Here is a 27,392-nt window from a genome sequence, read left to right on the forward strand (position 1 = left end):
GGATGACTTCAAAAGAATTAAAGATAGCGCTCGTGGCCTATTTTAAGGTGCTAGCTAGTCATTTGTGTCGAAGAGCCTATAAAATCACCAAGAATTACATTTGTTAGGATGTTGTGATTCCGGACTAAGATTTGGAACCAGCAACTTTCGAATGCGAGGGATACATTCTAATGATTAGACAGCGATGTTTATTGTGAAATAAAATTAGGTAATTAATAAATCCGTTAACTTTTTAAAACTAGTAACAGATGTATTCCATTTACTTGGTTTATTTGAAAGGCTGTTACATTTTATATGCATAAGCATTTCCACTGACGTATAAGGACTCGGTGTATAAGGACATGAAGATATGATGGAAGGAATACGTAGTGCGGAACTTAATAATTTGTACTCTCCATCTGATGCAGCGAGGGTTAGTAAATCAGGGAGGATATATCACACGTGAGAGGGCAAGAAATGCGAACAAAATGTTGGCAGCGCAATTGCAAGGGATGAGAAGACTTGGGCGCAGATGACAGGATAATTTTAGAATTTATCTCAGATAAATTTGTCGCAATCTCGCTCAGAAGTTCCGCGGGGTGCTGTGAACGCTATAATTAACCTTAGGTTTTTAAAATTAATTGTTTTATCTCCATTGGATTAGTCACTGATACAGAGACAGATAAATTGTCCATAACAATGGAAGGCCTTTTGAATCCCTTGAAGACTTGAACAAAACACCAACGTTGAGACAAAATAATGGAATACGGTTTTAACACATATTTTATAGGCTTACAGATAATGCAACTTTATTTTAAGATTATAATTCAGAACAGTGTTGTAATAACAGAATAGTACCAAGTGAATTACACATTGAAGATATTTAATTTAAAAATGGTGAAATAATTTCATATGTCAGATTGTGCAGAAATGAAGTGCTCGACCACCGGGACAACAGCTATTTCCTCTTTGCTGATCTCAGTTCCTGTTAATAATAAACTATTTTAACAACTGGAACAATATAGTAACGAGTTTCAAACACATATACAATATTTATTTGTAAAGTTTCTTATGTATATAGAACATTAATATTAATTCCTGATTAACTTAAATTGTCTCTTGCGACTACAGCAACCTGAGTGACACAAATTTCTTCCAGACTTTAAATGGGCATCATAATCGATGTTTTCTTACAAAATATACTATTTTGTAATTAAACAAACAAGAGTTATGCAAATTTGTATTAATTTACATTTTATCGGTTTAAAAATTATTTTGTTTGCCGGAACGTTGGAAAAGTATAGAATTTTACGCGACTCATCACTGAAAGCCAAACTTATACATCGAAATCAAATCGCGAAAGCCTGCGCTTTGTGCGCTTGGAAAATATCTTGACTATAATGTTCAATATTGTTGTGGATATTAATACAGACTACCGCCCCCCACCCCCAGGCCATGAGTGTATCGCCTGAATGGCGTGGTAATATTTGCACTTGAGAAGAAGCAGCCCGCCCTGTGTCAAGTCAGCCCGACAAAGCGGACGAAACCACCTCCCGGATTTGGTTGAGGATGTTCAGAACTGAGAGCACAGTGTGGCCCATGTCACGCAGGAAGCTGGTAATCGCGTCTCGGATAGAGCCGTCGCCATCATCTTCCGCTTCCTCCAGCCTCCCGAACATCTTCGGCTGTGGAGCATCAGTATCCCCCTTCATCTCTCTTACCACTCAACTTGCTGGGGTCACCGTATTTCAATATCTCCTGGCAAACAATTCATCCCGAAGCATCTCACAACACCACACCCCACTGACATCATCAGTACATTCATTAACTTCACAGAGCGTTCCAAAGAAATAATAATTCTAGGAGCTTAAAATTATTATCGTCTTATTAGCTTATTTCAGACTGATGAATTCATCCAACGCAGTTAAGGCAAAATACTTTCGTGAGCACAAACAATTGTGGGTACTTTTTCGTACAGGCTTACAGTTGTAATTAATATACAAACAATTTGTTATATTCCATTAATCTTGAGGGCAGTACAGTCTACTGTACATACGGACCGACGAACTGACACTCCAAAGACAACAAATACTTGTTTACATTTTATTCCAGAAGAAGCTCAAACAGATTAAGTGCTCGTGAATTCTAGTAGCGATTTTGGACTATAATCTCATAAGCATGTTATCTCGGGAAACGCATTCCTACGCTATTATCGAAGCTTAATATTTACCAATAATTAAAACATGATTTAATATGACGTATTAGAATTATATGTCAGCATAGCAAATGTTGACCTTTTTATCTGTCGTTAACAAGAACATGCAGGAAAAGAGACAAAGACAACCTCACCTCTGTCATGAGGCACTTGGAGAAACGGTAAGCTCTCTCACACTGGCAAGTGACGTCAGCTGCAAAGAAATGCGAAATATGGTCGCCGTGAGTAAAACACTGCCCAGACAAAATAACTGATAATATACAAGGATGACATTTATAACTACACTGTGCCGTAACTCAGGCGGCCAGTCGGTGGGTATATCGGCTATGCTGTCGGAAGTTTCCCTCGGTTCTCTTTGCTTTTTTCAATGATTTAACGTTTAATGAATGTCCTAACTAAGAACTTTTATCAAAGTAACACAAATCAGTACTCACCATCCGCAGCTATACAATTGTCCACGAACATTTCCAGATCGGCGGTTTTGACGGCTACTGGACCCTGACGCTTTCCGAACGCCTCCTTCAACTTAGCGGCGACCAACTTTCCATCAGAATCCATCTACAGGAGAACACAGTGACGTTTAGTAACTTCTTTATACAACTGCTTGTAAGTATTTAAGAAATATCTGGTTCAGCTAAGTTGGTTCTTTTTTTAAGGAAAATGGGTGTAGACATGAAGACTTTTAATAGCCACTTACCACTCCGGTTTCCATAAACACACAGCGGATGAAACACTGGAAAGAAAATAAAATACCATGAATGAGTTATTGAATCACACTAAATTAAACCGATCATTTAAGGCTCTGGGTTGTTTAGACACCAAACTCAGAGTTTCATCTAAATAACAGGCCGTTTCAGCTGGAGCAAATTTGCAACCGTTGGTTTAGCACATCAGTTTAGAATCTGTCATAAACCGACGTGATGTATTAGGGCATTATGCAGAGGAAGATAGTGCTTATAGGCTCTTAGGTTTCTTCTCTAAGAGCCTATATATTAAGCTAATGTTCTTACCTTGGCTGATCTAACGTTCTCATCGGGGAAACTGCCAGTCATGTTGAGCTGATCCAGATACTCTATAGAGGAAACAAAATTCACAAAAATTAAGTTTATTTTATGTATAGTTTATATAACAACTCTGTCTGTCTCGGACTATATAGTGACAAATGGTAGGATGACTTATCAAAAATTAAGCTGCCGTGGACTATTTATAAGGTAGTATACTTGTAATTACTTGGGGGGCTGGGGGGCTGGGGGACTGAGGAAAGCAACGAAAACTTAGTCAGGAAAGCCGGTCTCCGGGCCGAGATTTGGAAGTGGGGCCCTCCAAATACGAAGGAGTGGTAACCAACAGAGCACAACGTTTGGCACAAAATAAATAATGCCGTTACAGTTAGAGAAGCTAACTGTGTCGAAGATAATTTATAGTAGTGTATTTTGGAATTATCGCAAATATTAAATTTAATATTTATCGTCATCTTTTATGGTTTAGTCTATCCTGTCCCGATTCAGAATTGATGTAACAATTTGTAAGGAAAATCTATATTTTTTTCCTTTATGGTGAGAAACCAAGTTTCACACGCATACAAAACAACAACAACAACAACAACACACACACACGTTTTTAAAGAGGAGAATATAAGACGTCTGAACGAAATTGAAGCAAGCACTCCTCCGGTTTAAATCAAATACTTCTTGCTGTTATTTGCATTACATTTATTTAACTGAACGTAACACCGTCTTCGTACTTAGCACGATACAAATAGCGCTCTTTTGTTTGAACCACTTGTTAGCTATTCTTTTGCGAGAGAAGGCTATTCTAACTCACCAGCGTCGATAGGATTGCTCTCGTTGCACTTCTTCATAATCTCTTTTACGTCCACCTCGGCCTCAGAGGCTGGTACCTGTAAAGAAAGATCTTCCCGTGTCAAGTTCAGATGTCGCATTTCCATCCGGCGAATTCGAATGGATCCCGACCACAGTAGCGTCCACTAACATTTATCGTATGAGATGCTTTTTGAAAAGTGTTAATGAACTTTAAGATGGCTGTCTTCTGGGATGTTGTGCCGTGCAGTCTGGTAGATATTAACCGACGTTTCAGAGATGCTATTGCCTCCATCATACGGGCGACTAGGGACGAGAATTTCTACCAAACTACGCGGCTCAACATCCCAGAAAATATATTCATACTCGCTGTAAAGAGAACCAAAAATATTATCAAGTAATAAACATGTTAAGCTGACAGCTAGTAAATCGATGGTTAGAAACAACGAAAAAACTGAACTTCTATTCGTAAAGAGAAATATATAGGTCTGTGTGATAGTATCTGACACTAAATATAGTAGGAGGGGTTATTGGCAAAGAAGTTGGTAAAAATAAATTCATGCATGAAGTTTGAAGGCATTTTATAATTAGTTTCAATGATATGAATACGATAATCTAAAAATAATTCTTAAACAAGAAAGTTTTCACTGTTGAAACTGGTATGAAATTATCCAGATTCTATGCGTTAGTACTCACAGCATTCACCAGGACCAACAGCTGAGAGGACGCTAAGATGACCAAGAAGCTGAACATCGCCATTTTGAAATACAAATGTCACTGAGTTGACAACAAGCTTCTTGTTTTATATGACAAGCCTGACCTTACATGCATCGATTGTTTAAATGTTTTCGGATGTAATTTTTGTCTATTCTTATTGAACTATTGCTCTATTTTATTTCATTAGTTGTAATATTGTTGTCATTACAGTCTGAATGCCCCCATTTATTCATTTCCTGTAAAACAGATTCTTTCATGAGGGGCTTACAAGCGTTACCGAAAACTTATATAACACATTAATTCCTATTTTATGTAACAGAAAACATGGGAATCGTTAAACAGCTAGACGTTCCCAGGAACGTAGTTTTAAACACAATGAATTCCATTTCTCTAATGTTCCTCCTTGGGGCGAAGAATAATAATACGTTTAAATGTAAATTGTAAAGCGCCATTTAAATTAACATGGGTAAAGGATGTCGATACATACACCTACTAGTTTTATGATGTATAATTAATTCTGTTCGGTGCAGTCGCTACTGCTCGTCAGTTACGCAAGTCGTTCTGAACCTACTGTGTCTGACGGACCGCAGAGACAATTATTTACTATAATTATAGCCTTGGAAATACTAAAGTGAGGTCGCGTAGTGGTCATGATAAAACATAATTTTATAATTGGGCTCTAGCGTTTGGTCAGCTATAGTTAAGTGTACTGTTTTGATTATTTTGTTTTTCATAAAAATGAAACATATTTTAGACGAGAGATGTAGAATTTATTAAGACAGTTTTACGGTGTTTACATTTTTTAATTAAAAGGAGCATTTATACATGTTACCTGCATGGCAAATCACGAAAATAAGATAAAATGGCGACGGTGGATCCAAAGATTTGCGGAATTCCATTGTTTAACCTGTTCATGACTTTACTCGACAATATTAACACCAACCCTCCGGCTGGATGCATAGTGGGGATGTCGTGCCTTTATGAGACTAACTGGACTGACGTCGAAGACATTTTTATAGGGGGTCTAAAGCACATTTCATGAAAATTTAAGATAAACACTTCGAACGAAAGACTAAGTGATTCACTTGACACGAATAAATTTTAAGTCTGTATATGGGAACATTCACAGCGAACGTATGTATTTGGAAAAATACTAAAACTTAAACTAAAATACTAAACTTCAGTTTTAAATCCATTTCCTATTGGCAAACACCATGACTTGCCTGAAAGAGAAGCACTTGTTTTATTACGACAGACACGTGAAACTTGCCTTGCAGTTTTTGTAATTCTAATGCATTTTACAAACAGTGACCTCATTGGCACGCCAGACGCGAATTCATTGCAAGTTACAACAACTTTCCTGACAGAAGGCAACTAAACTTCTAGATTAATTTTAATAAGGTTTGTTGTACAAACTGGAACCGTATTTGAAGTCTGGTTTCAGTAAAAAACAGTCGCATGTCGCTAAAAACAAACGTCGTTGTATTTTCCAATTTAGTATTAAAAAGCATTGGAATCCGTGGGAATGGAACAAAATGGAGAATGTTTGTATCTCAATTCTACAGTAAGATGACGTCATAATGAGACTACACTACAAGTACAACAAAACAACCTATTTATAATTTATAATACATCTTAACATAATATGGTAGATATTGATTGACGTTTCAGAGGTTCTTACTGCCTCTATTATCAGGGTAATTACGATAGTCCTGTTGATGGATACAGGAGACAGTCTACTACCAGAAGGCAGCCATTTTCATACTCGTCGTCAGAACCTGACATCTCACAATATAATACTAATATTTGCATATTCCTCGTTTTCTACATCTGTGAAATTTGTTCGTTTCCTCTGAGTGAAATAACTGAACAAAATGAGAGAAAAACATTTACATTTATGAGATTAAGACGACAGCAGATTTTCCCATTAATATGTTATTGTTTTTATAATAAATTCATTAATAACGCTTTTTTCAACTCTATGTGAATGATGAATTGAAACTGAAGTGTAAATAAGCTGTCCTGGAAGAAATGAGGAAAACCACAGAAGTTCCCTTGATGAACCCTGTAGGTCTAAACACCAAGGAGCGGCTTTAAACACACTTTGATGTTCCGTCGTCTGTCAATGGACCTGCCCTCAGCTAAAGGAATTCGAACACTGAACAGTTTCGCTATAGGTCTTGAAGCTTTATTAGGTGAATCAAGTTTTTGTCTTCTGCTTTGTGTGCGGTAATGTTAAACTTTAGTGCCTTAATGCATACAGATGGTAGTACTGTTGCATTATGCAAGTTCACTAATTTCCTAGAGAGCAGTAAAACATTTCTGCCGGCTGTGTTGAAAGTCATATTCATCAAAGTGTCAAAATAATTGCTTCTTACTCACGACACTGCAGGGCAAGCAAGTGCCTGGATGCTAATGAAGATCTGTTACAATAAAAGGCGAATAGCAGTTTTCAGTAAATTGGCTTTAATTGCGTAACCTACTAATAGAGAATTCTGAGTACTGGAATTGGTCTGCCACCTAAGAAAGATTTTTGGGATTGTTATAAAAACACAGAAAGGTTAATTCCCATTTATATTAAATAGGCAGTCAACAATATTGTAATGAGTTTAATTGTTACGTATTTATTCCACATTTACATTATCGTTGTTCCTTCAAAAGGTGATAAAATATTGCAGATCAGATGCCAGTTATAAGACCTTTCAGCACGTGTAGTGAAACTCTACTTCACATCAATCTGTTGTTTATTCGAATTTCCAGACTCCACAAGGCATGAATATTTATGCTTGCAAACTCTTCACTCTTCTGCTTCCATGTCCCCTGTGAAGGCTGAATAACGGGCTTCACACTGTTGGGAAACTGCTAGATAACATTTTGACATCTCTCGACAGTTTTCTTCTGGTGCCCCCTGTTAAAAGCAATAAGTGAACATGACTGTCAACCCAGAATAAAATATTTTGCCATCTACTACATGATCACTTTACGTGTCCCATTACATGACACAAACGAGATATTTTATCCAGAAATACCTATCTTCAGCTTTTGAGGCGCTAATACAGAGTGACTAAAAAATCACGCAATACATTAATGATATGTTTTATTTATCAAAAAATAAATTACATTGAAATCAGAAAACAGAAAAGAAACAATGTTATCTTAAGTGTCGGAAATTTTCTCATGTTTAATGATAAGCCGGTGAAGAGTTTGTGTGTCAACAGAAACGGTTCACCAGACGAGATATTATCGCCTTGTTTGACACAGGTTGTATCCCTAAACTCATTGTAACGCGTTAAGTAAGAACGAGATACCAGGCAATGCTCGACAATGAACACTGTTACGCTTGTGAAAAAGACAACATCGTGATTCGACTGTTGAAGGACAACGGACGGACCGTCGCGAGCAGGTTACAACATGACGTAACCTGCGTGGGCTCTTGTGTCGGCAAAACGATATGTGTGACTATTGTATTGAATTACAACCATAAATAAACATTATGATATCGGTTGCGTAACTTTTTGACTATCCTGTACAAATTAGGAACACAAACACTGAGGTAATTAGAAGTATGGAAAAGATGTTCACAGGGCGCTGTTTTGTTAACAGGGAATGGGGTGACCGAATTATCGGGCGTGAATGTAGTTCAATAGCAATATAATAGACTGAGGCGATAGAAAAGAGAGGTCCGATGTAACGAAAGTGAACTGATCAATTGGAGAAATGGGCTCTCTTGATGACTACTTGTTTCAGCTGCCACATACCCTGACTATCATGCAAGAACTTTTACCTTGCGGCGAAATTCTGAACGTCATGTTGATGTGAAAAATTTTACCAGAACGCCTAGATAAAGCTAGATAATTACACAAACAGATATAAATTCAATAATATTATTCCAGCAGTATCATTGAAGACGGTTCAAAATTCAAATTATTTTTAAATAACTTCATTTTTATGTGATATTCGTACGCCACTTACGAAACAATAACAACAATAATAATTTTGCAATAATGTTGATGACTGAACAATGTTGAAATCGCATATTGCAGAAGATGTGTAGATCATTATTGGCGAGTCTAAAACGTTTTGCACGCCCAACATTGCTTGTACCTCACGAAGCGCATGATTCCGCGTGACCAGTTTGTCCCAATGACGCACCGGGACTCGAACCACGGATATGAATCTCACGGATTGCGCATGTTGGAATGTGCAACGTCAGGATGTAAGGTGAACAGGAATCTTGTTCGGTGGTCAAACGTCTTTACTCGTCTTGCAAGGTTTACAGAGGTGTTGATACCACTGAGGCCAGAGTTTCGATTCTCGGCCTTTCATATTTGTCATTTCCCTGTTCAACCGCAGGAAGTAATAATTATTTACTTTTTCAAGAAACGGACTTTCTTGAACGCTTAATTTGTATGTAAAGTTTAATAACTTTTTTAAGCGGACTATACTACCTCCCCACAAGTGACCCGTCATATTACATACATGTGTTTCAAGTTTTCACTTTCCGATTCCACGTGTTTGCTAATAAAGCAGCAAAGTGGTGCAGAGATAACGGAAATGATTCCACCCAACAAGTTATTAAGGCAAGAGTGACGCAAGCTTTAGTAGCTGGAATTGAGCCCCGTCGTCTGGCATTTTGCAAAATGGTAATTAGACTACAAAGTGCTGCACAAAATGGTATATTGAATCAGTTGCTTGTCATTAAAAACTCCTTATACTAATTTTAATACTCGGATTATAGTTCAATATTTTCTTATCTGATTGATTGATTGATTGATTAATGAAGGTCACTGCCTTCTGGGCTTTTGCACCGTGTAGTCTGGTACAAGTTTATCGACGTTTCAGAGATGCTTACTGCAGTAATCTTCAGGGCGATCGCCCTGATTGAAGACAGTCATCTTCAACGTAAAGACTTCATTATTTATATATTTATAACACAATATATAGGTCTACAACTTACATCTGCAAGATTATAGACAGTGTGTACTATTTATTAGTTTTGATATCTGTGATTGTGATTGATGAATTGGAAATAATGTTGAAGGTAGCCAGTATGTTCTTGAGACTGAAAAATCCATTATAATTTTGAATCACAAATGTGCTAAAAAATGAACCAAACATCGTGTTTATAAACAAGAAAGAACAGATGAGAATCATTTACTGGGGTTCACAGAAAAATAGAAAAAAATTGTGGTCAGAGCGACAGGTAAATTGTAGTGTTGTCAGGGACAAAATTATATATATAAAAAATGAAAGCTTACGAAGAATGTAGCACGGCTTTTATAATTATTGAAGAAGAGTAATTGAAAGAAAAAGAATTGCCTATCCTAAGTGGACCTAAAAGTCGCTGATATAAGCTGCATGAAGTTTTCCTGTTTTTCTTTTCTTCAAATGCCGGCAAATCCCTTGGTTTACGCAAGGAATGTGAAACTATTCTGTATGTAGTCACGACAATGATTGTACCTTTATTATGTATCAGTTACAGCTCGATTTTCTCATTGTGATAGATCGGGCTTTATTCTGTTACGAAATTAGGTAGAATCATACAACAGAAGAGAGTTAAGCTTGATTGGAAATAAAATATGTCCGCAGAAAAGAATGTTTTCCGAGATATGAAGAAATTTCAATTTATCTTAATTAGTCATGCTTATATTTACATTGCAACTAATGACTGAATGACTGGCCAAATGTGACTGTGTAGCAATTTGTACCTTCTAAGTAAGGTCCTGGATTCGATTTCCAAACTAGGTTTTCTTGACAGCGGTTTATTGCTGTTTTATTTTGTTTCCCCACCCGAATAGCAGAACTGACACCTCGACAAGTTCTACTCTACCATTCCCTATCAATGCACTAATCGTGTAAATACTGAAAATTTGTTGAAAAATAGTAGTTAAATCCCATGTTTTTTGGGAAATGTTAAACGGGATGAAGCATAATGGATTATCGTTTACTGTTATTCCATTAAAATCTTTATTATTAGAAAGCTGCATCAACAGCCAGATGGCCAATTACAGATACAGCACAAGGAAAATAAAGTGAATACAATTAAAATATAATAATAATAATAATAATGATAATGATGATGATGATGAAGTTCCTAGCAAACAGACAGGTTAATAATTATAACAAAGCAGAAAGAAATTGATTATTGACAGATGTAGCAACCCCATCTACTTTAGGATATGCCTAAGCGTAACCAAACGATCACTAAAGATATAAAATAATAATAATTTTTATATATATTTTTAATGAGGGAAACAAATAAGTAAAGGATTTTGGTTGAGAAACGTATTGAAAGCAGTTACCTGGAAAATCTAGAAGGCAATGCTAAAATTAATCTGACTGAAGATAGTTACGTGTGTTCTTAACTGGATCTGCTATGATTAGCGGCACTGAATATTTTGATTATATTAAAAAACAATATAGTGTTATTTATGGTTTGAGGTTCTCAAGGCGTCGAGTATGAAGATGCCTATCTCTGTGTTGTAGCACCTAGCAATATGGTAGAAGTTTTCCGACGTTTATCGCCCTGAAGAAGGAAGTAGCAAGCACGTCTAAAACTTTGGAGGACTAGTGCAAGACTTCATGGTGCTACAACTCAGAAAATAGCCATCTCCATACTTGCCACCGTGAGAACCTGACATTTCACTAATCCGTTACGTGTTGTACAAATTACCTGTAGTTTGACTTGAGCACAATACAGAGTGAGATTTGATATGCTTTTTGGAATTAATTTAGGATGTTTTATGTGGATTATGCAGAGTCTACTGAATTTCAGACGTCAGTTGTATCCGGCAGTAACTCAAAAATCGTGACACAATCGAACGGCTCTTGTACATGTGTAGACACATAAACAAAAACATTTTCGAACGATGCCATCTATTTTTGACGAGCAACATTTCTTTAGCCTTCCAGTCATATAGCCTATTCACTGCCTCATCTTTGATTTAAGAATGTTCCTTGACTGTGTTATCTTTGGATAAAATCGATTCACGCTACCGACCAGATCTCGAACGCAAGTAGTTAGTTTCCGGTTGGAGGGTGAAGTGCGCGGGCGTGTTAGTGGCGTGCCTTTAAGAAAGAAAATGTGTTGCGTGTGTATAAAGTACTTTGGGCAATGATTTGCTATTTAATGTACTTTGTTTATTAATCGTGTTGATACGAAGTTCTAATGTTTTGTGTTTATGTGCTGTTATTAAATGTGACTATTGATGAGATTGTTGGTGAAGTCGCAAGTATCCTTGAACTTCGCTGGAAATGGAAAGGTAGGACGGAAATAAGGGACTACAAGTAATTATATTATGTTGTTGAATAACAGGTAAATTCCATGCCTGACACATGGAAGCTTGGGTGCTATACCGAAGCGCCCATATGTATGTATAAAGCTGTGTTTGCTTAACACTGGGTTCTTTCTTCTTACGGATTTTATGCACTAGCCCAGTGCATTGTAATTTATATTTACGTCTGTGATTATCTTCTCTCTTACCATGTTTTATATCTAAATTGATCAGGTAGCCCCTAGGCCAATATTTCTAAATCGGTAGCCTTGGTACAATGCAATAATCTTCCGATTATCACTTTGCACCCTTCTTGCAAACTCCACATCTTTATGCCATACATGTGTGCGGCTTCATATACCGTCTCATATACGCTTTGTATACAGCCGTACGCGAGGCCTGAAGCAAAGTGACCCCTTCCACTCTTGATCATGTCATCATATGCTATCAGCTCTGCTATTGGTCTACGTGGTAGGTAAGAAGACACAGTATTGCATTTCATTCTGTCACGCGTTGCTAACCGAGTCGCTTGCTAACGCTCCCCACTCTTAACTACTGTTTGCTCTGGGAGTTGCACTAGTAAGGATGAGCGTGTTGTAACGATGGGTAGACGGAGTCATGCATTCTACAGCCTTCCCACTCAGCAAATTTTATGTTATATCAAGAGGGCAGATAGAAACTCTGAATTATGCAGTGTAAGGTTAAATTCTAAAAATAAATTAAGACGCCTATTTTCCTTTAAAACCTTCATGCATGCATAGAGGCCAGCAGAAGATCTATTTAATAATTACGTATGTAATTAAGTGATATAATTATGCTCATAATGCAAACTGCTGTAGTATATTCGAAAAATGTATTCACGTTACTGTGTCTGTTGACTTATAATTCCACAAAGCAGTCCTTCACGAGAAGTTGATAGTCGCGTAACTACTTAAGAAATTTCTCAGATTTTATGGTATCTCAAGGTTTATCACCATGTTTATAAGAGCCCACCGCCACCATCATCATCCGTGGCTCTTCAACCCAGTGTGAGTCTTGACAAGACCCCACCACTGGACCGTATTCTATGTCACATGAGACCGCCCCTCATTCTTACACACCCTCCCGTTTATTTAAGATTAACTTTAAGCAGTCTCTTAATCCAGGTATTGCAGTTGAAACTGTGTATGCGGGTGGTCTCTCCCATGCGTGCTACATGCATCACCCAACTCTCGATTTTATGATTCTTATATTGATGGATGGTGCAGTACCTAAATTTTATTAGAACTATTTTTGTAATTTCGGAAGAATTTAAAATTTTGAAGAAGAAATATTTTCAAGGTTAGTTGGTCGCTTGTAATGAAACCGATACTGTAGAGCGATTAGCTGTGGCAGTTTGCAGCAAGAGGGACATATGAAACTTTCGTTACCAGGCACTGCAGGCCCTAAATGACAAAATTCAATTTTGTTGTAGGCGTGTAAGATATCTGAAGTAGATAGAGATTAAACAGTTATGGAGTGTTGTAAACAGGCAAGGATTTGGAAGAAAGCGACCATGGTCTATTTTTTATGACTGGACAAATAAATATAATTTAAATTACTCTTGTCTTCTATCAAGAAGTATCCGAATCCCTTAAATTTACAGGTGTCAAGTTAATGGTATGATACACGAATAGAGAACAATTGCTACAGAATAAATTCAGAATCTTTTTTTAGACCTCTGTTTTGATTTGCCTAAGTTTCAGTTTTGAAAGTCTTCGAAACTCTTAGCCAAATTTCCTTGCAGTGCATCCAACTTGGATGATTGACATAAGCACGGCGCCAGTTTGTAGACTCTACAGGTCACATGACAAAAATCCATGACTGAAGACTAAATTAATTGGAATGTCATGGAGAACTGACGAGACTTGGGACGTTATTGCAGTAACTGGCGAGTATAAGGTGCCTGATAAGCACGACTTTCACTAGAAAGTATAAGGCCAACAACCACCTTCAGGCGACAAGTGTTTTACGTCTTGTTCATGGAGGCGGGGATCGAACCCGTGTAATTTTGATTAACGTTTGTCGACTTAGGCAATCACCCGACACTTCCTTACCGTGCCATCTCCGTGTCGTACTATTACAATTTATAGCGAAGCGCAATTGTCTGGCTACGTTCCCATGTTTCTTACGAGTGATGCAAACGAAGCAACAGGACAGGCTTGTAAAATGTTGGGTGTAGGGACGATAATCTAAGGGCAATAAACACGTTCATAAATGCCCCCAAATGTGGGTTGTTGTTACAACGCTATTTCAACAGCAAGGATTATTTATGATCAAATGGAAAGAGAGGATTTAATTAATGTGAACTTGAAAGAACGGGTATTTTGCATGTGGGGAGTAAGAACTTCAATAAACTTATTACGAGAGTTCAGCACTGGTCCGTACCCTGAGCCAGATGAATCCAGTCCGCACTTTCATGCAAACCAGTTTAAGAGGAATGAGTGACTTGTAAAAAAAATGGCCTGCTATATGTAACAGTTACACTGTTACATAAACCCGTCTCTGCTTACGAGACGATTAACTTGGTCAGCCGCGGGCGAACTATTGTAACTGGTTGCAATCACGACGACATATATAACATTGTGCTAAAGTAACATAAAAAGCAATCGAGGAAATGCATTTTAAAAGGCTGGCTGTTAACAGTATTAGTTTCTTTAAAACAAACTTCCTGTTTCGCTGTGTGGTGAATTAAGATACATTCTGTTAACGTATCTTTGGAATGGTTGCTTTACAGTCCACCTTTATATTGCGTTATATAAAATGTAAGTTTTGAATATTTTAAATTTTATTAAGACAGCTTACAACATTCACATTCCAGGCAATAAAAATAGGAGATATAATATAATTTCCTGTATTAGAGAAAGTTGTTTTAAGATGAAATTTGTTCATACATTCAATATCAAAATGTGAAAAACTTCAGCATTTTTGAGGTAGTCTTGTTTATCATTGAAAAGAATGTAACAATTAAGTACTTTTAGGCGTGACAAAAACACAAAGAATTACGAACTTCTACTTGGTTGAACTTGCTTGTCTGTCTGAGAGTTACTAATATATTAAGAAATGACATTTTTTACGAGTGATTTAATTATGAAGTGTAGGAAAGCGAGCGTAAACTGTCATTAAGCTTCTCAGCACTTCATATTGCAAGAGTCACAGTTTCCCGGTTTCGGCTTGGACGATAAAGGGGCAACTTACTGGGCAAAACAGAGGGACCATTCTGTGCACAATTCAGTGACACCGGCACGAGTCACGGAAGTACCCCGTAAAAACAGCGGCACTGCTTGTTTTCGACAAGAATTGTTCGATACTCAAGTCACCGTATTTTTATGACTTTGAAGTCCAGGAAATTCTTGTTTAATTTAATGGAACTTACCACGGCTTTACTCCAGGTATTCACACCTGTCTCTAGTCTGGCATCTAGGAGCAGACCGATTCAACAATAAACATCGCGCAATGCGAACATTATAATAACATTAAGAGAGCACTACACATTATTTCTTATACCAGATATCCCAGACTCTTCGTCCAAACCATGTACTCTTGATCATATCGGCACCTTTTTCTGCAATCATAATACTTGGAGCATTTGTATTGCCGGACGTAACTCTAGGCATTACAGATGCATCGATAACTCGAAGTCTTTCGATACCATAAACTCTAAGTTCAGGGTCAACAACTGCTTCGTCGTCTCCAGGAGGTCCCATGCGACACGTACCCGCTTGATGATTCTCGGGGCCTGTTTGCCTGCGAACTGCACATTCCCAGTAAGCGTCACAGCCGAATGTGAAGTTTTCGCAGCCCGGAACTGGCGTCTCGTCGAGCTTGAACCCATATCGCTGCAAACTCGGTGTCTGGGACATGGCTATTGCGATCTTGATGCCATCGACCAGGGTGGAAACGTCGTCAGGGTGAGACAGGTACCTTGGAACTATCTTTGGTGGGGCCAGAGGATCCGCGCTCCTCAGAGTGATGAATCCCCGACTCTTCGGATGAAGCACCGCAGGAATTATATTGATAGTTCTCTTGGAATTAGTGTTGTTGGGATGAGCCCTTTCGCCAACCTGACCAGTTCTAGCGCAGTTGGCAAGGAAACCACCGAAAAAGTACTGAAGATCAGGATTATCGTCATCGGGATTGTTATATTTGGAATTGAGAATAGCAGTGACTTCTGATATCCCTGTTCCTGACATCAAACCGTCTCGGAACAGAAGATATTCCATAGCTGTCGCCCAGTTCAGTGCTTGTGTGTCGGTATCGTTGATGTGGAAATTCACAAAGAATGCAACATGGTTGTGCAGATTCCGTCCTACACCTGGAAGATCTAGGATGACAGGGATGCCAGCCGATTTAAGGTCTTCTTTAGGCCCTATTCCAGACAGCATAAGAATCTGAGGGGAGTTAACAGTACCTCCTGATATTATTATCTCATTTCTGGCAAGGACGACTTCCTTCATTCCAGACTGCCCCCCTCTGATTATCACCACTCCGTAGGCCTCTTTAGTGGTATCGTTAACGAGTACTTTTGCCACAGTCGTGTTGAGCATGATGTGGAGGTTGGACCGATGTTTGACTGGTCTGAGGAACGCCTTGGCAGCGCTGAGGCGGGAGCCGTTCCTGCTAGTGGTCTGGGCAATGGCGAACCCTGTGTGTGACAAGCCATTCAGGTCACGAACCTGGTAGCCCATCTCGCGGCCTGCTTGCAGAATGGCGTGAGACAGAGGTGGGTGGTAAGGGAACTGCGTTACTGTGAGGTACCCGCCCACACCGTGGTAACCCTGATCCATAAGGTGAGCCTGCTCGTTATCTTCGGACTTCAAGAAGTAGGGCAGGACGTCTTGGTAGGACCAGCCTGCGTTGCCACGCTCAGCCCAATCGTCGTAGTCTCGACTGCTGCCACGCATGTACATCATGCCGTTCATGACGCTCGTTCCGCCGAGGACCTGGAACAGGCACAGAGACTGCTACATCCCTATATTTCACTTCGCTTGGAAGACACTTCATCATTCAGTGTAACAGGTGACACACCAGATAAGCATAAACAGAGTCATAACAAACTTTGACTACAAGGTATAAATCGATGGACAGTGTTTCAAAATGTATCTGGAAACGACATTAACAAATAGAAGTGAGATATCAGTAAGCCCCTCTGCAACGCCGGACAGTATCTACCAGACTATATATGGCGCTGTCAGAAAACAGAGAGATTTGTGAAGAAACCAGAGAAAGAATAAACTCCTAAATGCCTATTAACATGCGTCGAAGAAGCCATTATATCTTGTGTACCTTTCAAAACGCAGATGATGAGAGCAAACAGAACATTAATTCTGCCTGTTGTTTTGTATGGGTTCCCTGTTTCAAGGACGGAATACAAATTTTGCCCATCGCTGTTACACAAAGTGTTCTAAGATGTATGTAGACATTTAAGACGTTCCATAACGAGAACTATGATTCTTGCTTTCAAAACGTTATTAACATTATCACGAAAGAAATATTGGTTTGATGCAGTCTATAGAAACCGTTCTGCAGTATGCGAAGCGGTAGAAAGTCTTTCATCAAAATGACGGTTCTTAAGAAGTTAAAATGGGTCGCTTTCCTTTGCACCGCTGTAGTAAAGGCCCGTTCATTTTAAACCAATTTGCATTGCTGATTCAGGAAAACGTAACAGTGACTAATAGATATTTGAGATTCTCCGACGCTTATGCCTGATTTTCTGCTTGCGAGTTATGTTATGGAAACAGTCCCTAAGAACGCCAGAGGAAAACTAAGCCCTGATTTCAAGAGTCCTTTTGTTGACAGCGTCAGTCTGGAAGGCTCATGTCGCATCCCTTTATCTTCACGGACGTAGCGTCCATTGAATATCAAGTAATAAAGGATTTCGAATACGCGGTTGTAAGCTAATTGAAGGAGCATTAGCTGAAGAGATTGAGGAATACGACGAAAGCCTCAGTCAGGGTAGTCGATTTTCGAAGTGGCTCCCTACAGAGTATTGCAACTGCGCAGGCGTGCTCCGAGATGTGTTACAGAAACTACAGAAACTTTTGAGACAAACTGCATGTGTGATGGCTGTAGGGGGCCCTTGAGGCAGGCCTATTACGTGCGGTTGCCGTGATGTGTGAATGTGTGAATGTGTGGTTACTTGCGGCAGAGACTAAATGCAAGAAAGTGAAAGCGATATGGGAAGATAGAACGAAAGAATAAGAATACGGAATTGAAAGAGAGAAATGATTAAGAAAATAAAATAAAAGCAAGAATGACAGGAAAATGGAGTGAGGAAAATAGAAAGGAAGAAAGATATGGAACGGTATAAAGAAACGAAGAAAAAGGACGAAGGAAGAATAGGAAGAAGAGAGAAAGAAAGGAAGGAAAGAAACGAAAGGGAACAGAAAGATAACCAGAAATTAAGGAAGAGGCTACTGTAGGGGAAGAGAGAAACAAAATGAATAGGAAAGAAAACAAAAGAGGATGGGAGAATGAAACCATAAATTAATGATTGCGTAAATGAATGAGACCGACACAATTAACAGCCGTCAATTAAAAATGCAGTTTGGTGATCAGTAGGGCGACTTTCTACAAGTACCTTGCCCCGAGGCCAGTAGCACCTTTGGCCCATCTCGCCGAGGCAGGCCCCTTCCTCTGGTTCTGTCATGTAGCCCCAGTCGATGTCGCTACCCAGGAAGTTGAGGAACATGGATGGTACCTGAGTGCCCGTCGGCTCGTTACCTCCCGCCTCAATCAGCAACACCTTCCAGTAGGGAATCTCGCTCAGTCGACTTGCCACAACCGACCCTGCGAAGAGATGCGCGCAAGAAACAGCGAAACACTTAGAACTTTGGAATCTCGCTTACATAATAAAATGTACAGGCCATTAGGCACATCGGCATCGGCGCTTCTGTCACAGGACACTTCGGCTGGACAGGGAGTAAAAACGTAAAACAGAACAAGTTGTTTCATACCTGCGGATCCTCCACCCACCACGATGTAATCGTAAATGGGGTCCGGAACGATGCGACTTTCAGGGCGGCCGCAGGGGTCCTCCAGGTCGCACTGCGACCGAATGAAAACTTCGAGCAGCCCCATGAACAGCATGAAGGCTGAGCCCCCGCACGTGCTGGCCAGAGTAGGCCCCGGCTGCGTTACCGGACAGTTACAGGTCATCGTGTATGAAAAGAGCGCGTTTTGCTTCCGGCCTGGATCAGAATTAAACAACAGAACATATTAAGGAAATACGCCTACAGTCCACGACTGTAATCTTGAGACTTGCAAGGGATGCAGGAAGTCCGTAACGTTAAAGGCAGACGCTATCCTTCCTCCTTCACCCCACTTCCTCACCCCGCAAGTCTCAAGATTACAGTCGCGAACTGTACTCATACTTGTTTTTTTTACTGATATTTATGGTGTATTTAACGACACTGCCATCGGCTCAGATTTTACAGCTTCGAATGATAGGATGAATAATGAATTCGAAAAGATGCGGAAGGAAGCCGTCGTCAACTCGTTCATGTTACTAGCCCAGTTTTACACAGACCATGAACAGAGCCTGTCGGGGTGGCGCCTACGGGATGTATGATCGATAATTTGAAAGCTAGCGTGCTCTTTATGTCCGAAAAATATCTACTTTTTGCGATCAGATTTACGAAAGAGCAAAATTACGCTATTTGGGTAACCATTATTGAGCGCTAGAACACATAAAGCATTTTCTGCAGCATTGTTTAGAAGTACGTGTATGTAATAGGCCACGGACAATATTTTGTACAATATTAAATTCAATACATTGTTTCTATTCTCTTAATATTGATAATGTAGCTGGATGCCAATGTGTGAAGTTAGTGGTTATTGTGGAATAGGATTAGTTTTAACAAATTAGACAAAAAAATATTTTTAAGAACAGGCACATGGAGTTGTTAAGTGAAATCGTGTCTAAGAGCTGTAACCAGAGACCAATGCCATAACCTAAGAGAACACTTATACATAATTATTGCAACGGCAATGTACCGGCCTGAACTGCTTTAATTTTCTTCTCCGTGAAGGTTATGAAACACACATGACCAAAGTGTTAGTGTACGAATCCTGTTGGTTAGACTTGTTGAGCAACAAAATAATAATACGATAGATCGAGGCGTGTGTATGTCGTTACCTGAATGGTCCTAGGACACGAAAAAGACTCAGAATGTACTTGCATTCTTTTACTTTTTCAGTCTGAAGAATGTAAATTTATGAACAAACTTAACTCATCCGTCGTAAATGTCTGCAAACTTCTAGCAGACTGCACGGCTCAACAACTCAAAACACACAGATTTAACGAATACTGGACCGAAATTGATATGTTATTTCCCGCTTTTTGCAATAGGCCGTTCCCCTAATAATCATACAGTCTTCTAATAATGTATCTTTCATTTATTATTGTTGTGGAAAGTAGAGTGCTAATGAACGAGTTACCAAGTAGACAGGAAGTATTACTATTGTCACAACAATTGTATATATTGCAAATTTTATTTTTATTTACATATAACTGTCATTCTCACGTTTTGTGGCATGTATGTTACTGTTATTACTTTAGTGACCATACAATTATCATACAATTTTCTTCCTCTCTTTTGAATAACTTAGCGTGAGAGAATAGTACGAGTATTATTACAGTTGTGCGTTTCTCATAGAAATTCTGTTACGTGGTGAATGTAGTGAAAGTGCTGGGAGGTTGAGGTGAGGTCATGATGTGCTGCACTGTCAGAGGGTCGGTCGTATTTCCGGCATGACAACAATTGCTCTGCAACACAGAAACCCTAAAACAATATATAATTCTGCTCTTAATTGCGTGCTGTATAAACTAAAGTCATTGGGTATGATCAGCTGTCTTGTCCAATCAGGTACAGCTCACCTCCTTATACTGTTATCAGTGGCGTTCGACCCTTTCTTTGACTAGATCATTGCCTTCTAATTCGATTTCGAAGTGTATCAGGTATGCACTTCGATTCTGTCTGAGGTTTTTGCAGTCTTTATCCAGATAAGCGTTTTTCCGATGACTTCTTTTTGGCATACTTTACTCAGCGCTACAACACGTATTTGGGACATAACCGGTCCGAAAATCGTTCGTTGCACTTGTCATGAGTCTTCTACATGTCTTGAAATGAATCGTGGAACTGTCAATATCTTGAAATACTCAGTGTTCGCTTAATACCCAATTCTGTCCAGTTGACTGTGTGCAACAGTCTTCTCATCTCAGTCGACGATCAAAACTCAGTAGCGAGAGAGCGTTATTAAATATCCGATTACTTTTTTCATTGATATTTAGAAACGACAAGTTTAATATAGGCTCGTATCAAAGTACAGGTATGCATAATAATTCCTGTCTTCACAACAATTCACAGCATAGCGCTTTGAATTTATTTCTCTTTGAAATTTACTAACAGAAGGAAGATGACTGTCTTCTGGGATGTTACGCCGTGTAGCCTAGTAGATAATGGAAGCAGCAATCTCCTCTGAAACGTCGGTAAACTTCTACCGGACTACACGGAGAAACATACCAGAAGACACCAATCTTCGTACTCGTCGCAGTTAGTACCCGATTTTAATATTTTCACAAAAAAACTTTGAGATATTTAAAAATAGAGAAGTGCTTAGACTAATGATCAGAACTGGAGTCCAGGTGATGAATAGGTTTTGTGGAGTGTCAAGATGTCTCCGTGTTTTAATGTGAATCAGCTGCGTTGGAACAAACGCTTGTCTCTGCAAGAATCGATATATTTTTGTAAGATTTGATGTCTTCACAGCGGTGAGTATGAAGATTTCTGTCTTCTGGGTTCTTGCGCCGTGTAGTCTGGTACAAGTTTACCAACGTTTCAGAGGTCATACTGCCTCCGTCATCAGGGCGATTGAGACTACACAGCACAACAACCCAGAAGACAGAAATCTTCGATATATTTTGGGTTGCAAGACTACTTAAGAACCCAGCGAATGGAATGAAGGCACGCGAATCGTAACAGACATTGGTTTTTATTTAGATGCGTTATTAATCCAACGCCATTAGTGATTTAGGAACGCCACTGACAAATATGATATAAATCGTATTGTAATCTGATGAAAGCTGAGTCAGCTAAGTCTTCGTGTATTTGCGTTTATTTATTTTGAACAAAGAGAAAATCGTGTTCACGATATTCTCGTCCCAGTTGTAGGAATTAGATGAAGCTGTTCTTGGAATGAAGACTAATGTCTCTTCCAGAAATGCAGGAGTGTTTCATAATCTTATGCGGCTCTCTGCAGGAACCATGTCTGTATTGCGCGGTGTAAATAATTACAAGCACGTGTTTATTTACAGCATAGCAATTAACGCGCCTTATTAAGTTGGTCATTTGTCAGCACGGTATGACGCTGCCTCAAGTTGAGGATGAATACAGTCTCTTGGTGAGGAGGACAACTGCAAGTATATTGAACGATCAGTCGCGAACAGATTACAAGTGCCTTGTGCTTTAACCTGATAGCTTAAACTGAATAGATTCATAATAAATTGGCAACTGTATATATGTAAATTATGTTTAAACTATGACGAACAGGCCGGGTGTCAATTGTCATTTTAATAACTTACGTTTATTGCAAATGAAATACACCGAAGACTAATTAGTCTTCCATTTTCAAATATTATCCCATAAAGGCCTCGCATTCCGTTAGAAGTGCTTCACGCTGTATCTTCTTAAGCTGTTTGTAGATTATCTCGTTCTTTTTAAATTCATTACCGAAACATTTGACAAATATTTATAAGTTTAAAGGACTTTCGTTTCGTGCTCATGTGTCACTTTGTAGTTTTTTGCCGTCTTCCTCTTTTGTTTTCATTTTGCCTTGTCGGTTTTCTAGTGGTGTGCCAACCTTTGAGCGATGCATGAAATTGGCCAGTGACAGTGGTATTATTTCGTACGAAACTCTGATGACATTTCAGTGGTCTTCACTCACGAGTAACATTTTAAGCACAGTGTGCGCTTTGCGCTAAGCGGGTGGAAGAGGGAATGTGTGACGTGACAGCGATGTCCGTGTTGCATAACTTGTCGGCTCGTTCTCACAAGCAACTTCATGACTACACACAGCTGCATCTCGAAGTTACTGTGTTCGACTGTCGACCTGTGCATTTATGCTGCTTCTCTTTAAAATGTCACGTTTTGTAAGAGCTGAGTAATAAATAATACTAAAAATCTTATCGCTTGTGATTTAAAAAGTGATATGTAAAAGTACACGAAAGGTTTTCTTGTAGAAAATATGCATGCATCGTTTCTGTTCTCGGACTGATATCTTGGAGACTGAAAGAAATGTGTTAAAATCGAGTATAATTCACTAGTAAAATCTCTAGCTCCACTGCTGTTGGTGAAGCTGAAGTCACTAATGAGGTTCAACGTAACACGTTTTGTCCTGAGAATATAACGGTTGTTCTTGGGTAGAATGTGACGTGAGTGCTAATTGCCCAGTTTATATTCTGACCTGCAAAAAACTGCTTAGGAAATAAGCAGTTCTGGGACCAACCTTGTGAAGCCTAATTTCCTTAAAATAGGGCAAATTATGTCGTGAGGCTGGCAAGAAACATAAAGAAATAATTGGGCCTACATAATTTGTCAGTTTCTGTGCATACGCACATAACTAGTAAACCCCATGAATTGCAATGATGTCAAATTTGACTGACGTGGTTAGGTTCTGCATTCCTGTTACATTACTGAACAATTTGGCTCAAGCTGTAACGCTTCTGAATTGCATTCGAATCACGACCGGTTTAAATTCAGGCCAGAACATTGTCATGAGAGACCTAATTTGGCGATGAAAGAACAGAATTCGGACGTCATCAATTATTTATACGAGATTTAGCTGTTACGCTGTCTCGAAATAAGGGGGTGGGACAAATCGTTATATTGTAGGCAGAGTAATTTGGGAGTTGGTGGGAAATCAAACACACATCCAATTTACCATCTGTGGCATTTTAACACCCGCATCACCAGGAATTAGATTGTTAAAGTGAAGAAAGATGAAAGTGGTTATCCTCCGTAGATGTCTGGTATAGTGTAGGTAGGAGACGAGTCATGCTGTGAATTTACTTTTACGAAGGCTTCTGTGTCTCGTATTATCGTCTGCTTCTAAAATGTTAACGATTAAAGTATATTTTGCATCTTTTTTTTAGCGTTTTGGAAGGTGGTCCCTCACTCTACAACGTAAGAATAGAGTAGTATTAAAATATATTAAAATTGTCCGTCAATCACAATAAAGTAATATAAGATAATTAAATGGTTAAAATATTATCCTTTGTTCCGTATCGAGTACTCGATTTACATATGGAACATTCTCGACATGTTTCGGCTTTCATAGAGCCGTCATCAGGTGTATGTTATAAACTCTTAATTCAATTGATTGACGGACAATTTTAATATATTTTAATACTATTTTAAATAAAATCACAATATGACGCACCTACAATATCGTAAGAATAGAGATTGAGTGATGTTTGAGAACAGGGTGCCGAGGGAACATTTGGGCACAAGAAGAGGCTGTAGCAGAATGCTGAAGAAAACTGTATTGAGAGGAATTTAATAATTTTATCTCTTCAGCAATTATTATTATTATTATTATTATGGTGAACATTTCTGAAGGTTCGAACTCAGTCTTGGAGACCTCATGCTGATGGAGATCTAACCCCCTCAGTGTGTTTAGTGCTCTTTTATTCACGATGATGGTTCCTTCCAGATCCTTACTCGCCGTTCGTAAAACTATCACCCCCCCATGTGACTCAACAGAACATTGTTATGCCTGACCTGTGTCTCGAGCCACCAATTGCAATGTCGCAATTGGATAAGTCGTGATGGTTTCGTCTCAGAGTTTAACTCAAGGCAGCAATCCGCCCTGCGGCACGCCAAGCACCAAGACGAGGTTCACCTTGGTCCGGAAAGCGTTTTACCTCGTGTGATCGTCTGTAATTTCGAAAATGGAATGGCGCTGCTACGTAGGACCCCACCCATCGGCTCAGATGCAGCACTTCCTATATGAGCCTACAAGCGGTTGCCTTTTGCTGAAACCGGATTTTTCCCCCCTCAATTTTTAACCTCATTCAACAGCTGCAGGTCCTCCATTATAACAGTAATGACATACGTTATTCTTTGGCGCAATGCTTTTAACGATTTGTCTACCACATTTGATCGCTTAACATTTCCGACAGTCTGTTTTGAGGTATGTAGTCGTGGCCGGCCGACACACACGCTTTTGAAATGCTGGAAGGTATCTCCTCAATTCGGGAGTGGTCAGTGACCCGTTGGCTTTCTTATATAGAAATGCTGTACCAGGATTGACCAACTGATGACCCACGAAAGATAAGCCTTCTAGGCCAAAACTGTACAGCTGTGAAACATGGTCTCTTATATTGAGTGTTTCAAGGCGAAGTGCTCAGGAAGATATCTGGGCCAAAGAGTGATAGAGTAGGGAAGTGAAAAATATTTGATATTGTCCAACGAGGAACCTTGTGATTTATACAGATCACTCTGTGTTGTCACAATAGTGAATTAGAGGAAGCTATGATGGGTTGGACATGTAGCTGGGATGAGAAGTCGAGCCATGGATATAAAATTGTGGTGGGGATAGCCCACTTGGAAGAACGAGGAGATGACTTGATACCATAAATATGATTATTGAGGATGTATGTTACAAGGGTGAAATGTGGATTGAACTTGCTAAGGATCGTGTCTATTGACGGAGTTCGGTATTAGAGGTGTTGGATTATCATGTTCTGCTGCTGCTAATTACGAGAGGCCTTATTGCGCACGTGACCACAATGTTGTTCGAATTTTGAAGTATGAAACTCGACAATGCAACTAGGAACTAGACCTGAGTAAGAATTTATTGTTTCACTTGGTTGCTTAACGGCGATGTAGGTGTATGTGGTACCGAATTTCATAATATTTATTGGTGTCCATATTAAGGGCAATGCGCACCCTTACACGCGTATAAATTGCTGCTCAACTTGATTTAAACCCTTTGCCCATCTATTGAGTTGGAACACTTGAAATACCCTTAACACTGGAGTCGTGTGTAGAATGATAGAACGAATTGATTATAAGCTTTGCCTGGACATGGAAAAACTCTCTCAAAAATAGACCGTGTAATGTGTTATGTGTGGCTTCTGTCTGTCCAGTGTTATCATAAAATTTAGAGGAGTTTTTGTTTGTTAAACTACAACGACGACGACTTTAATAATGAACAAATTCATACTACAGACATGTGAGGGAAATTTCGAAAGCTGCTTTAAATTGCAGATATGGAGAGACAGCTGTAGATATTTTCTCAGATAGGTAAGGTTGCTGAGCAAAAAGATCCATTCGCTAATCCCGGAGTGCGTGTCCATTTTATGCTACTTGGCAACTGTATGGAAGTTCACTTTTATCCTCTTTTAGTATAAGACTACGAATTCAGTTATTTCAAGCATTTCTGTGTAAATTAAGGGGAGTTTACTGCACATGACTTAATCGGAATCAAGTCATTCATTACTTTGTAACAAAATATCATACTACATAATTTATATATATTGCAGTTTAGTAAACTACTATTATCTGCCATTAGAATGCAAACAGAAACTGGCAAGGTCAGTATTGGAAGTGGCATTGGCCCCTGAAGGTGCATTTGTTTTGTGCAGTGGTGCCGATCAACTGCCTACGTTTGTGCAATACTTTGTTAATTGAGCTGATTTGATAACAAGGTCGTGCCATTTGTAACCAACGTAAGTCCTAGAGCAGAATTATTTAATTACTTGGTAGTTCACGACAGATGTGGAATTATTTTCCAAAACGTCAATTAATTTAAGCACAGTACATTTCGATAAAGATGATCTGTGAGAATTTATTATGTCCGTCCGTCTGTCTACTGTTTATTAGTAAGTAATGTGCCCAATATTCGAGCCAGGTTTCAATTAAAGTAGTTACGGTAGATCGACATTAAATTCTGTCACTATTTTGATTTAGTTTAATTTGGTTCATTTTAAGGTCCGGTTTACTTAAAGGACTTTTGTGCTCTGGTGTTCACAAAAGGGGTTAAGTTACCTCATGGTGCTCGTTTGAAACAATCACTCCCTACCCTCCAGTCAGGAGTTACAATATTTGTTTTATTAGCGTGATTAATTTTTCTGGATTATAATATTCGTAATATGTTATCGTCTTACGAAGACAGACACGACAGACGAAATGCTGTAACAACTACATTTTATAGAGGAGTACGAATGTCATATTCAATGTTTGACATACATAAAAATATGGGTTCAAGAACGCCAAGTTCAATAACGGATATCGGCTTACCACTTGAAATACTCCTTTTACCAAATCCAGTTTCAACATGGCTGGTTTCTGATTAAACCAACAGGCA

At 39.0% G+C, this 27,392-nt stretch overlaps 3 protein-coding genes across 8 annotated transcripts in view; 1 reads left to right on the top strand and 2 right to left on the bottom strand.

The window, feature by feature from the left end:
* Window positions 1-771: 771 nt before the first annotated feature.
* On the bottom strand, window positions 772-4,868 carry LOC110832330 (general odorant-binding protein 84a). Of its 4 annotated transcripts, none has more exons than XM_022069236.2 (7): window positions 4,711-4,867; window positions 4,019-4,094; window positions 3,205-3,266; window positions 2,892-2,927; window positions 2,629-2,752; window positions 2,329-2,387; window positions 772-964 (listed from the first exon to the last, which is right to left on the bottom strand). In XM_022069236.2, the coding sequence occupies exons 1-7, from the start codon at window positions 4,771-4,773 to the stop codon at window positions 938-940; spliced, it is 447 nt and encodes a 148-aa protein (XP_021924928.1). In that variant the 5' UTR covers window positions 4,774-4,867; the 3' UTR covers window positions 772-937. The 4 variants fall into 4 exon arrangements, with proteins under 4 accessions (XP_021924928.1, XP_021924926.1, XP_021924927.1 ...); XM_022069234.2 differs by lacking the exon at window positions 772-964 and adding an exon at window positions 1,012-1,664 and having other exon boundaries at window positions 4,711-4,868; XM_022069235.2 differs by lacking the exon at window positions 772-964 and adding an exon at window positions 1,599-1,737 and having other exon boundaries at window positions 4,711-4,868.
* A 6,874-nt stretch (window positions 4,869-11,742) lies between these two features.
* The window catches only part of LOC147872343 (uncharacterized), a 271,681-nt gene continuing 256,031 nt past the window's right edge, over window positions 11,743-27,392 (top strand). Inside the window, exon 1 of the mRNA XM_087356818.1 lies at window positions 11,743-11,993. Within this exon, the coding sequence (XP_087212944.1) occupies window positions 11,940-11,993 (54 nt within the window). The 5' untranslated portion in view covers window positions 11,743-11,939. The remainder of the gene's footprint in view (window positions 11,994-27,392) is intronic.
* Gld (Glucose dehydrogenase) overlaps window positions 14,794-27,392 on the bottom strand; it is a 29,072-nt gene continuing 16,473 nt past the window's right edge. For 2 of the 3 annotated variants that reach the window (XM_022069217.2, XM_022069216.2), the window contains 3 exons: window positions 18,980-19,213; window positions 18,604-18,812; window positions 14,794-16,966 (listed from right to left, as the gene is read on the bottom strand). In XM_022069217.2, coding sequence (XP_021924909.1) covers window positions 15,518-16,966; window positions 18,604-18,812; window positions 18,980-19,181 — 1,860 coding nt within the window. In that variant the 5' untranslated portion in view covers window positions 19,182-19,213 and the 3' untranslated portion in view covers window positions 14,794-15,517. Of the gene's footprint in view, window positions 16,967-18,603; window positions 18,813-18,979; window positions 19,214-20,692; window positions 20,791-27,392 lie in introns of all 3 variants that reach the window. The other variant, XM_022069219.2, reaches the window with a different exon arrangement.

The sequence above is a fragment of the Zootermopsis nevadensis genome, unplaced genomic scaffold (assembly GCF_977971745.1).
Source record: "Zootermopsis nevadensis isolate Lab colony 2312 unplaced genomic scaffold, Znev_1.0 Znev_ptg000028l, whole genome shotgun sequence".
NCBI classification, from domain to species: domain Eukaryota; kingdom Metazoa; phylum Arthropoda; class Insecta; order Blattodea; family Termopsidae; genus Zootermopsis; species Zootermopsis nevadensis.

Excerpts from the sequence above, each read along its gene's own strand:
- LOC110832330 (XM_022069234.2), bottom strand. The coding sequence starts at position 4,773 with ATGGCGATGTTCAGCTTCTTGGTCATCTTAGCGTCCTCTCAGCTGTTG. Across the intron at positions 4,095-4,710 it reads TGTTGGTCCTGGTGAATGCT|GTACCAGCCTCTGAGGCCGA; the intron begins GTGAGTACTAAC and ends CTTTCTTTACAG. Across the intron at positions 3,267-4,018 it reads GAGCAATCCTATCGACGCTG|AGTATCTGGATCAGCTCAAC; the intron begins GTGAGTTAGAAT and ends TTTCCTCTATAG.